Raw genomic sequence first — 13,478 nt, 5'->3', positions numbered from 1 at the left:
CTGGGGAGCCAGTGTATACCATACTAAATTTCAGGAAGAATTTAAATCTTGGCAGGCACTTCTTGGTTTCCATTTTCCCTTTTCCCCTTCCTGTATAAGCATAAGTGATTTCCATCTGCCACATGTGTTCTGTACAGTAAATGGGAGGCAGGAGGAGGTTTCTTAAATACTCCTTGTGACCATGCATGTCTTTTGAACCAATTGGTCTCTGTTCAGGTGGCATAGTATTTAGGAAGATTTTGTCACTTAGTCCCACTCCCACTTTTGTCACTCTGAAGATAGACCCCCAGGGAAGAGATAAATGGAACAAAATACACCAGTGAAATTGCAACAGTTTGTACGCTTGATGGCCTAACTTGAATGACTAACGTGAACTCCAAATTCGGAACAAGAAATAGCTCAGAGTGGGCAATGATTTGCTTGCATTGAATGCAAATATATTCCCCTTCCAGCCTGAATAAATCTTGTTGTGTCTGATTTCTTAGCAATTCAATGCTGAGGTGGAATACACATTAAAGTTGTCAGAGGAGCTGAGCTTGAAAGGAGTCCCTGATACAGAAAAGTCTGAGAAAGTAAGTGAGCTTATTCATCTCCATAACGAGGTTAAGGAAAGGATGGCAGAGTACGATAACATTTTCAACAAGACGGTCAAATTCCATCAAGTCAAAGAGGAAGTGAGTAAAGGCATCTCTAGCCTTAAGAAAACTAATTTTCCTGTATCTGTCTATCTGTTTGGTCTCTCTGGTCCCATTTGCCACAAACTAACAAAATGAGCGCAATTTTTTTTGAAAAATGATCATGCTAAAATTTGTCAGGTCCTAAATCTGGATTCAGTTCCAAATTTCTGTGTCCTAAACCTGTCACTTAAACATTTGTGAATGTAAAGTGGAGGCATGGAAGAGTGGTCTTTAATTTTTGATATGTCCCTTTCCCAGCTTGAAGGTCTCATAAAATCTGGAGGACTAGACATCCCCGAGATGCAAGATGTGCCCAGTGACACACCCCATGCTAAGATTCACCTGAACAATGCTCAAGAGAAGCATGCACGTATCAGGCATCTGTACAAATTGGCACTTACACTTGGAATGGAGATAATTGCAACAGTGCAACATCCAGTAAGTTAATGTAAGGGCAGGCCCAAGAATGGAACACAGTCAGGAGAATATAGGAATTGCCTTTTCCCATTACTCCCAGGCTGAGATACTCACCATCAGTTTGCAAGAATGCCAGACTCTTAACTTGATTATTTATGGTTACTTATTCGTTCATATCATGGGGGTATGCTGGGTGGTGGCTACTGCGATAGAACAAGGTTGTGTGCAGCAGAGAGATAGGCGGGGGCATGGGGGGAGGTGAGGAGGAGGCGTTCCGGGGCAGGGGAAGATGGAGGGAGGGTGGGGAGGAGGCATGCTGGGGAGAGGGAACGGGGCAAGAGGAAGGCAGGACCAGTGGAGTGAATTTCCACTGGATCCTGAGCCGCTGTGTTGGGCCACTGGCCCAACAAGGAGGCTGATGATTTTACGCCGACCCTTGGGTTGCTGTAGAATCGAGTAGCTCTATTGCGGGACTACTCACCTTACCCAGGGAAAGGGGACGAGGGGCAGAGGGTCCCTGTCTCCCAAGGAGCCACCAGTGCTGCCCGATTAGTGCACTGGATGCAGCAGCAGCTATTTTTGGTGCCACTGCAGCCATGGGTGTCAGGCAGCTCAGGATTAGGCTGCCCATCACCTTGATTCAGAAAGAGACAGTTCTAGGGTAGTTATCTGAATATACCCTACTGATTCACCTGCTCCTGATCTGCTGGTGCAGGAGTCTATCTACTGTACATTACAGGAAACAACCCAGTGTGTTTAGTGGGTGTATTCAGAACTCCCTGCAGCAGAATCTGTGCTCCACACGCTGTTCCTGTAAAGGCAGATAAAGAAATAAATTCCACAACTTCAAAAACGTTCCCAAATGTAATGTGTCAACCAGCCCTAAGTGGAATACCTTCTAGCAGATACAAACTTACTCAAAAATATTGATATTTTTTTTTTTTTAATCCTTATTAATAAATAGCACCACAGTGTCGTTTGCAGCTCAAAATGATTCTTGTTTCAGTTTGATTTCTGCATCTCATTCTAGAATTCCTTTAATGTTTCTGTAAAGAACCTACAGCAGCAACTGGATGCTCTTGAGTCTGACAGCGTTAACTGGGGTTTCAAAGCTGAAAAGTATGAGGAAGAGCTGTCACACATCCTCCATTTCTGCACCACAAGGGACAAGATACATGAGGTCTGGTGAAAAGAACACATTAAATTATTGAAAGCTGTTGTGTCCTTTGACTTCTTGCTGTTCAATAATGCTTGCTCATAAATGCCTTTTCATTTTCGCTTCCGAGCAGCCCTTGGCTCACAAAGCAGTATTAAAGATGGCCTGTGTGTGCCTATAATTGAACCATCAATGTTTTTGCCAACACATTTATGTTCTCGTAAATAGAAAAAGATTAGAAATAGTTACAGACAGGTAGTCTGTCTTAGAACCAACCAATCTACGCATTAGGCAGAATAAGTTGTATACTGGTTTAGTTTTGGACTATACCACAGATGAAGATTGCTTTTTCTTAATGTTCTCCATACAAAAAGCTGCCCACATGTTGTAAACTAGTGAATCGGGGACTACTCTACCCCCAACATAGTGTCAGAGAGCTGATGTGGCCCTCCTGCCAAAAACTTTGGACAACCCTGGCTTATACCATAGTATTTTGAGACTGAAGGGTGCCAACCATAGCCACGTGAACTTTTATGTTTATATGGAGAGCATTCAAAAATATACCAACACCCATCTGCAGTCTGAACAGCACGATCCTATGCCCATCTACTCAGAAACAAGTCCCATTCTGATGTTCAGTTTAATTTGGTTCAGACTGGTAACAGAGAGATACATATTTCAGATAAAACTCACAGCATTTTGGTATGATACAGATGTGACTTGTGCTTCCTGGTGTGTAGTTTAAAGTATAGATACTGCAGGTTTTCAGCTTCTTACTACTTTATGATATATAAATAGTAATTGGAACCCAAACTGCTACTTTAGGCAAGTCCAAAGACTTGAGCATGCCCAATGAGATCATGGCCTTTTTTAATCTTTCAGAATAGCCAGCCCCCATGCCAGATCACTAACTGCTTTTGAAAACCCACACAGTTAAAATAATAACAATAAACTGTTTGCCATGGAAGATGACTGTTCAAGAAATATAAGCTAACTGTCCTTTTTGGGTTTACGGAACTAGAGGTACACTTATTAGGAACTCAGTCAATACTTTAAAGATAGGTAGGGCTGCAATCCTATCCACACTTTCCTGGGAGTAAGGTCCACTGATTCTTATGGGACTTAGTTCTGAGTAGACAGACATAGGATTGGGCTCTAAGTATGTGAATTCCTCTTTTTTTGTAAGCATTCAATTAGAGACCTTGTCTTCTCTATGTTATACACGGAAGGTTGTTCATCTTAGAACTCAGACCAAAAGACATGTCTGCATGATTAAGGATCTTGTTTAAATTTTCTCTCAACTAGTACTGTTCTTGTAATGTTAATTTTGTCTGCATGAACCTCCTGATCTTTTATTTTGATGTTCATGCTGCTTCTTTTTGCTGGGAGGTCCTTGTAGGTCCAGCAACCTGTATGTGTCTGTGCCTTTTAATTTAACCTTTGTTGCTCAGTCAGTTTATTCTCAGCTGGTCATGCAACCAACCTTCTGTTTCACTTTTATATTAATTAACTACCCTTTTCCTGATTGCTGTGGCATAGCTGGATGGATTCAATCAAACTGTAAAACTGACCACTGCAACATCTTGTTAATTTCACCTCATTGGCTCCATAAGGTCCCCCCCCCCCAAAATGAGTTGTGCATGGAGACTTACAAACTGTCCCTAATGTTGATCCTCATTTCAGTGCTTACAATAAACCAGCAGCATGGAAGTATTTGTGGAAGTCATAGTTCTCTCTAAGAACAGATTGTCCTATTAACCTTCCAGCTCTTATTTTCTTATAGGGGGCACTGCAACCTTACTGCAGATACAATCTAATATTGTTTCTCTTCTCTCTAGTCTTAACCTCTAGTGAAAAAGTTGTTCTAACACAGTTCCCTGACTTGTTTTAAGTGCCTGCCCTCAAGAAACCTATTTATAGATGAGAGAAGGCCACACTGAAGTGTTTTCCTGAAAGTCTTTCTTATATACTGCAAGCAGTATAGAGGGTGGGAAGGTTTTTATTTGTTTTTTCAACCCGTTAACAACCAAATCATTAAAACTGTGATCCACTCTCTCTTAGTTGTTTTCTCCTTCTTGCACAATAAATCACCGCAGTTGTCATCAAGAATCCTTCCTATCATTCCTTACCTATGGCAGGCCCACTACAGTTCAGAGCAGCTACACAATGGCAATATTGAGATTTCACAGTAAAATGAATGGAAAACTAAACAATGAAATTATCCGGTTTTTTTTTTAAACCATGTAATTTATTAGAATTGTCATTTATTTATTTATTTATTTATTTATTTATTTGATTTATATTCCGTCTGTCTTCTCGAAGGGCACCCAAGGCGGCTGACAATCAGGTTAAAATACAAGGCAACAGATAAACATTAAAAATACAAAACACTTAAAAACAATTAAAACAAGATAAAATACATAGATAAAATACATAGCAGCAGATTGAAAGCACGCAGTAAAAGACATAATTTATAAATTTATAAAAACAGCCCTTATAATGCCTTGAAGGCTTTCCTGAATAAAAAAGTCTTCGGGCCCCGCCGGAACGTTAATAATGAGGAAGCTGCTCTCAATTCAAAGGGGAGGGAATTCCATAGTGCAGGTGCCACCACCGAAAAGGCCCTGTTTCTGGCCGCCATTCCCTTCACCACTCTCAATGACGGCACAACCAACAGGGCCCCTTCTGATGACCTTAGAGTACGGACCGGATTATACGGAAGAAGGCGGTCTCTCAGATACGCTGGTCCCAAGCCATTTAGGGCTTTAAAGGTCATAACCAGCACCTTGAATTCAACCCGGAAAAGAATGGGCAGCCAGTGCAGCCGCCGGAGTAGTGGCGTGACGGAGTCAAACCACCGACCCCCAGCAACTACCCGAGCCACCGCATTCTGCACTAGCTGTAGCTTCTGGACCATCTTCAGGGGCCCAAGTAGAGCACGTTACAATAATTAATCTTGATGTCACTATGGCATGCACTACCATACCATGGAATCATCATGTAATCACAAGGAATCCAGTGCATCATGCCCTGTTGCAGCCACCAGTGCTTGCATTTTATTTTTTGCAGTTTGCTGAAAAAATGGCACCAGTGGTATCCTTATAGAGATCACTAAGCATGCAGCCCAAAAGCTTGCTTACTTGGAACGGGAAGTAAGTTCTACTAAAATCAGTTGCTACACTTTGGAGTGGAGCGTTGCATCAGTGCGCTTATAAGGCAGAAGTCTCAGTAGGAAAACTGTGTGCTACATCAGGCCTATCCAAGTCTCTTCCTCTCAGTTCCCATTACCGTATCTCATCTTTCCCCTCTTTTTCCTGTATTGCCAGTGCCCTTGATTCTTTTGTTGATGCTTACATGTAGTAGCCATTTTTGAATGCTGTTAACATGACTACCCCAGAAAACATGGCCATAAAAACTAGGCACCAGCAGCAACCAAGAACAGCAGATATGTGAGAAAATAGACGGCCACATTGGGTGATGCTGACCTACCCTATACATTGTCCTATTGCACGGTGATTCTCCACATCAAATGCAGTAGAACTTTTAATTTCTTTGACTGGAAAATACAGTCAATTGGAGCTGTAGGCATAATATATAGAGGACAGTATATGGGTTTTAATCTGAGCTGTTTTTCCACTAAGACTAAAAGAGAAAAGTGACAGCAGCTGCAGATCCTTTGACATATGAACCTGAAACAAGGAGATCCTGTTTCATGCATCCTCTCTGCCAAGAAAGAGGTTTAAAATCTTATAAAACGAAGCCTGGTATATTATATTGTCATAAATTCTTAAAGGGAGCTCTCTTGTCAGTTTATTGCTCAGCCTAGGGATTTCTAATCCAAAATATCTTTCAGTAATTCACATTTTCCAATACAAATTATACCCCATAATGCTTGCTTTTTGAATAGGCATTTTTGACCATTCATAATTTAGCTTCTTGGTGGATCTGATGCCCTGTGATAGAAAGTTGTGCCCACTGCAATTTGTGATAAAGTGACTTCATGTAGACAGAGAAGAATCTATTAGAGTAGGAGGAATTATGCATATCTTTGTGAAGATAATCAACAAATGAATCACACACATACATTTCTTTTAAAATGCATTTATTCTGGGCTGAAATGAGTGTGGATTTGTGTGTCAAGATTTCTTTAGCTTTTTTTCCCCATCCAACCAACCCTAAGATATTGTTAAAAGAATATTTTTACTTAATATTATCTTCACAACTACTCTGACATAGACTGCGATGAGAGACGATTGCTCCGATTCCTTCTCCTTTATTAGTGAGTAAAACACAGAACAAAGAAGTGAGAAAAGAGGAAAAAATGTGTAAAACAAATGAAACACACAAATATAACAGTATTATATTTGTATTAAAGAGCATTTATATGTAAATGTCTTTTAAAAAAAGGCCTCCAAATATCCAAAATTGTATCCATACCTAGCTGTTGTCTGTAACCCATACATTCAAATGTTGATAAAGTTAAGAGGTCCTCAGTTCATTGAGTAATGGTGGGGAGGGGGCAATTATCCTGTCAATATTTTAGCATGTCTTTTAGTTACAGTAAGGGCCCAAAGCGTCCATTTCCACTGCCCTGTATTTGACTTCCATGAAATACACAAATAATTCAAAACAACATGCATATCAAGAAATATATGGTTTGTTGGTTTGTTGTCCAATTCCCCAAAGTTAATGTAGAAGCCTAATTAAGTTAACATTCCACAGGTGCTGCAAAATTTTGTTTGGGTTAGATCTTTGAGTGTAAGGGAATCAAGGAGGTATTGCCCCATACCGAAGCTACATCTTGAGGAGGAAAATTTGTGGGAAGAGTTAACCTCCTCTCCCACAGCACCACAGTCCTGATTTGGAATCACTCTCACTCTTCATGGCAGCATTTGCTATTTTTAAGAGAAGCAGGAGATCTTCAGTCAGCTGTCTTATCTAACTTGGCCCTAAGCCACCATTTAACGGTTGGTCTCCCAAGTCCAAACCAAATCTTCTGTCCAGGAAAACACTGGAAGATCACTAGAGCACTTTCATCCAGGATGTACAATGACAAATGGGCTTAGAAATATACCTTGTGGGGGTTTCCAATGTTGGTAATCTCCTATGTTGTGAGAAAAGGGTCAGGGAAGGTCTGGCAGCTATTGTTTCACTCTCTCGTTCCCACAATTCCTTGTGGCCTCCCATGGAAGGGAGGTGGGTTGGCAACTATCCTTTGTCCTTCTCTGGACTGATTCTGCTTCAGTTTAAGGCAGAGCTGCTGTGGGTTCCTTCTCAATCTTCTCCTCTTCTGCCATGTTTCAGTAACATGTCCAATTCTTCTAACCTTTTGTTCCATGCAAATGTTGGAGTATGCAGCAATGCAGTGCAATTGGACCTGTATAAGCAGGGAGCAGTAAGGCCAGGTAGACATTAGTAGCAGGACAAAGTGTTCTTTTCTATCCTCAGGTAATGCATGGCAGTATGCATTGGTTACTCAGAGTGCAGATCTTCCTTCCTGTTCGTTCTCTCTCTCTCTCTTTCTCTCTGTCTCTGAAGAGAAGACATGAAACCAGGCAGACTAGCCACAGGATCCACTTTCATCTTCTCTAACAGCGATATATTTTCCTTAAATACATCCCTGACCTTTGAGTACAAGCCTCATGGAAAGCTACCAATCTGGACTTTCTTATGTAATGTGTCTTTTGGTGCTTTATCTCTGCCAACAGTCCATAGTCTTTCTGCACCCTTTTCTTACAAGTAGCTGTAACCTCTCAGGGAAGATCCCAGTTGTCCTCATTGTTTTTGTAATGAAGCCATCTTCTGATGTCACTTTCAGCTTGTGTATACCAGGGCACAAATATCTACCTCCGAAGGGATCTTCTACTTGTGATTCCTGCTCCAGAGCTTGTTAATCCAGTCAAACCAAGACTTGCATTAAGTATAGAAAAGATCAAGTATATACATGTTGTTTCACATGAATGAAAATGCAAATATTACCTGTTATGCTAGAGAGAAAGGTATTATTGTCTGTTTGGACAAAGCACATAGAAGTTCTGAGAAACAATAGATTTGTGTGCTCCCAATAAACCAAGCAAGAATAATGTTGTAATTCTGTTGTAATTCTGTTCTGTAATATCTGTTGAGATAGTATTTATCTACATGGTTTTGCAATACAATCCTAATTTGCTAGGGAAATTCAGGAGGCAACTCATTTCATACCTTTCAAAATACAGCTTTATGAAAGCTTAGAGGGCTATCAAATGACCTAGAATTGAATCTCATTAGTTGCTAGATGACAAACGTCATCTGTCTTGTTGAAGTTCAGAAGCTACAGCTCAAATGGCAAGGCCAAAAAGAAAGCGATACGTGATTATTGGGCCTTTCCTTTTTAAGTCCTCCCAGCAAGTAGAAATACGGGTGACCTGGGAGATGTATATTCCAGAAATTTATATTATCTGCAGCCTTGACTGCAATTGGAGGAGAATCCAAGGAACAATGATTTAGAATTGTGTTTTGTATTGTGTTTTTACAATGGAGAAAGATTTGCAACACTTCTACATCTAACAACATCATGAGAAAGTACACATTCATATTGTTGCAAGTTTTGGCAAATATGTACAGCTCATCCCTTGTTACCTGCAAATACAGAAATCTGCAGATGTTGGACATCTGCAGATTTGGGCCACCCAGAGGCTCCAAACAGAACAGGAATTCAAGTCGCATCTGGAGCCCTTCTGAGGCCTGCGGAGGCCTCACACGGCCCCTGCGGGCTTCAGAATGCTGCCCAGTGGGTTTTTAAGTGAACTTCTGGTTTTTGCTGGAAACCGGAAGTTCACTTTAAAACCCTCCAGGCAGCATTCTGAGGCGTGCAGAGGCCATACGCAGCTGTACACAGCCTCTGCAGGCCTCAGAAAGCCTCCCAGACACGACCGGTACGTGTCTGGGAGATCTTCAGTGGAGTTCAGCCGTGGGTTCCCTATCCACCAATATGGAGGCCCACTGTATTTTTGGTGATAAGACGTATTGACTCCACATATTGTTTAGATATTTCAGATTTGCTTCCCAAGTTACGCTTTCAGCAAATTAATATACTTCCGCTGCACTTAACATGTTATGGTTCACTTACTTTATCTACATGGAGATCATCTTCATGCCAGAAAATTGCCATATGTGAAGCTGTCCTCAGATGCTTTAGGATGTATGTTTAGTGTACTTAAGAACCAGTATCTATCTGTTCATTTGTGCTTAATGAATTTACTGTAAATCATTATCAACATTCCTCTTTAAAAGTGCTGGTTTCCTTTCAGCTCAGGGAATCATTTAAAGACCTCAAAAAGAAATTCAACAACATGAAATTTAACTATAGCAAGAAAAGTGAAAAAGCACGAAATTTGAAAACTCTAAGAATTCAGATTCAGCAAGTTGATGCATATTCTGAAAAAATGCAGGTAAAAATTATACCGGTTGAAGAGCTGCATGTATAAAATTTATCTCAAATGTCCACAGGTGTTACTGGCATCATTCATCAGATATTTTTTTTTTCCTGATGTAACAGAATGTCAATGGTCACATAGTCTTTTTTGTTCAGTAACTGTATTGGAATACAATAAGCCTGCATCATATGCGAGGGTTACGTTCCAAGGTCAGCATGTAAAGCCAAAATTGCATATAGTCAAAATTCTTTTCACAATGCCAACAAATACATATTGTTGCTTTAAGAACTAAAAACACAGTGCGAGACATTTGAACATTTAGGGATCGGCAGCTTCATTCTCCTCTTTCAGGTTTGCTCCGGGACATAAACATAATAAGTGGAATGGTGGGCAGAGTTGCTTGGACTGTTGTTTTTCTCAGTCCCTTCCTTTTTGGAAGGGGCAGTATGTATACTTGAATTTGGGCATGTAAGATGCAAGCCTACTGTATTTTTAAAAAAAATATTTAAAACTGATTAAATCTTTCATATTTGCTTTTCTTCCAGATGTTATATAATTATTGATAGCCTATAATACTATTTTTATTACCAGAAACTTGGCTTTAAATAAAGCCTAAAATGCTAGGGAAAAATTCACCAAGCGGCTCTAAGCTCCACCAATATAAATAGATAACACAGAGCAGCAATGTCTCAGCTTTAGGGCAGGAGGGCTGGTCTAGAGGGTTGAGCCTCCGTTTACCTGAAGATAACATTCAAAGGTTGCCAGTTCGAGGCCACCGGCACCGTGAATGGCAAGACCTTGAAGCAGCTGACAAGCCCAGTCGAGTTATTCCACCTGCTCTTGGAGAGATGAAGGAGCTGCTTGTTAGCCTGCGTGGGAGGAATCTGGAGGCCAGAAAGTGATAACAGACCATAGAAGATCCATCTGAAATGTTGTGGGGTTCTTGAAAGATAGAACCTTTCTTAGGGATTTAGAACAGCCTGCCTTGAATTAAAGTCTGAGGAAAAATCTGACGACCAAGAAAGGCAGTATATAAATGCCTGTATTATTATTATTATTATTATTATTATTATTATTATTATTATTATTATTATTATTATTATTATTATTATTATTAACATCAGAGGGTAATTAGAAAGTTTCTGGTTTCATAGAATATAGAAATATGTCTTCTTTCCCACTTTGAATTACTTTTAGTGATTTTACATTGGTTTGTTCCTGTGCTGCACATATTAACAAATTTTTTCAAAAATGCTTATGTCCTTTTGAATAGGTACTGAGAAAGAAGACAGAGAATCTAAAAAAGAAAATCTTTGATTCCTTATCAACTCTGCCTAGTGATAAAGCTGTCATGCTCTCTGAATCAATCAATGAATTAGAGAAAAAGCGAAGTGAATTTAGCAAGATTATGGACGACTACAAACAAAATTTAGATCTAATGGAACATCTGCAGCAGATGATGGATGAGGTGCTGTATAAGGCAAATCTCAAATATACTTTGTAGTTATGATAAAGAACAAGTTGTGGGGTATGGAATAATGTTCATTTCCATAATCCAGAATCAGTTAAGCCATTCCTGTCCAATGTTGCATATATGCAACAGGGACCAAATGTGTACACCTGGGGGCTGGGCAAAAATGGGTTAGTGTGCCTAATAGCCATAATTTCAGACATGTAAATGGTTACACAGAAGCTTTGTGAAATGAGCCCGGAGTTTAGTTTTATCCAGTTTTCCAGCACCAATGCAGCCGGAGGTAAGAGAACAAACATTCTCTTACTTTGAGGAGGCCTCCATGACTGCCCCCCCACCACTGCAGGATGCAGCTCATGCCCCATTGGCACAGTTGCATCAGTGCTGGAATTTTGATAGAATTGGGCCCTAAATATATAATTTCTTTCCATCTGTCCTAAAGCATTGTTCACATCTTAGATTTCAACATGAAAAAGAAGTGCACCATTCCAATTGCACCAGAATGCAGATGGGGGAAAAAAATTGCATGTGCATCCTGTTGCAAAACAATGCAGCCTGGATATACAGCATCCAAGCTTGTATGCCCATGTGTCAAGACTCAGCATGGGTAAGTGCATGGAACCCTAGCTACTTATGCGGGAATCTGCTTATGTACATAGACCTCCTTGGCACATAGACCCAATCCATAAGATTGGGATTACAGTAAAAAAAACTCATAATAAAAATAACAGCAAAGTCATAATGATAATTAGTAGTATCAAACTCAACTACATAACACCCATCAGTATCCCTTGACCACTTTCAGATGCCCTGTGGTATGCAAGACTTTTTGTCATCCCTTCAAAAATCTGAAGGGGATAGCTTGATAAGTCTTCTCAGGGAGCAAGTGTCTCACTATAGCAGCAAAGACCTCCTCCTTGTAACTTCCAAACTTGCCTCAGAAGGTACATAGGCACTGAGATTTGGTGATCTGAGTGAGTGAGCAGTTTCATAGGGAAGGAGATGCTTTTGTGACCTCATGGTAAATGGTCATGATGTCTGCATTTTGTAAATATTTGGAACAGCCCTAATTTCTTGTCCTAACTCCTACATTCAAAGAATGGGATAGATCAGTGGTTCTCAAAATTTTTCGCACCAGGATCCGTTTTTTAGAATGACAGTCTGTTAGGATCCACCAGAAGTGATGTCATTAACCTGGAAGTGATGTCATGGCCAGAAGTGACATCATCGATTTAGGCTTCAAACCCAAGTTGCAATTAGCCAAAGGTCCATTATACAATGCACTAATGTTGTTATTTGGAATTCAAACATTCCAGCTCAGAAATGCAGACTTGGCTCTTTCTCCAACCACACGGCCCCCCCCTTCCAGCTTCCCATCTTCCCACCTATTCAGGGTAAAGCTTTATACCTCTCTCCCACCGGGAGCCCGCCTTGCCCAACAGCTCTATATCCTGTATTTTCAGCTCTGTATTTTCAATGGTGGCTGAGCTAGGTGCTACGTGACTTCCCCTGAAATTGGCTCACAACCAACCTAGTGGGTCCCAACCCACAGTTTGAGAAATGCTGGGATAGGTGCTTAAACTGAATACCCTAAAACTGAATATCTAGTTAATTGCTGGTGGGTTAAAAAAATCTAATTACATTATAGCATTTTGTTATTTTCACATTCTCCAGATACACTACCACAATTTATTTTTCACATTTTTATACCACCTTTGTTACAAGGAACTCAGGGTGGTGTACACGGTTCCTCCCCTCCTTTTGTCTTCATGACAACCCTTTGAGGTAGGTAAAGCTGAGAGAGACAGAGATCCAAGGTCACCCAGGAAGATTCATGGCTGAGTGAGGATTTGAACTTGGACCTTCCAGGTCTAACTCCCAAACCTCAGTACCATCTTGGCTCTCAATGAGATCATGCATGTTTATTACATTTCAATTTTTAGCACTCAAGGAATTTCAGTTCCCTTTGTAATCTAATAATGTGGCTGATACCTTTCTTTCATAACAGATCCAAATGCTATCTCTTAGTTGGGGAATTTTCTCATTCTTCAAAGAACAATGACACATATTTCAGTACTGATTAAAATAAATATCTGATAAATATTTTTAATAACAATAGTAACTGTTATTGTCTTCAAATATTCCTTTCCACCAGGAAAAGGTTTGCTTTAGCTTTCTTTGACTTCTACCTGTGGATGTGCTTATGTTTGATGGATAGACCAGTCCCATATCTGATTGAAGCTATTGTGAGGTAAAGCACCATATTTTATAAGGCAAGTGGGTAATGCTGGAGAGCTCTCACCCACTTGCTGCTAAATGAAAAAAGCAACTCTATATCTCAT

General features: G+C 40.2%; 1 protein-coding gene across 8 annotated transcripts in view; it reads left to right on the top strand.

Moving 5' to 3' along the window:
- Positions 1 to 13,478, top strand: part of CCDC141 (coiled-coil domain containing 141) — a 123,748-nt gene that overhangs the window by 79,920 nt on the left and 30,350 nt on the right. For 7 of the 8 annotated variants that reach the window (XM_066612340.1, XM_066612344.1, XM_066612338.1 and 4 more), the window contains 5 exons: positions 486 to 674; positions 936 to 1,115; positions 2,125 to 2,274; positions 9,540 to 9,680; positions 10,939 to 11,133. In XM_066612340.1, coding sequence (XP_066468437.1) covers positions 486 to 674; positions 936 to 1,115; positions 2,125 to 2,274; positions 9,540 to 9,680; positions 10,939 to 11,133 — 855 coding nt within the window. The remainder of the gene's footprint in view (positions 1 to 485; positions 675 to 935; positions 1,116 to 2,124; positions 2,275 to 9,539; positions 9,681 to 10,938; positions 11,134 to 13,478) is intronic. The other variant, XM_066612339.1, reaches the window with a different exon arrangement.

This window comes from Tiliqua scincoides, chromosome 1 (genome assembly GCF_035046505.1).
Source record: "Tiliqua scincoides isolate rTilSci1 chromosome 1, rTilSci1.hap2, whole genome shotgun sequence".
Taxonomy (NCBI): domain Eukaryota; kingdom Metazoa; phylum Chordata; class Lepidosauria; order Squamata; family Scincidae; genus Tiliqua; species Tiliqua scincoides.
Note: the sequence above shows the minus strand (reverse complement) of the source record. Positions and strands in the feature narration are given on the sequence as shown.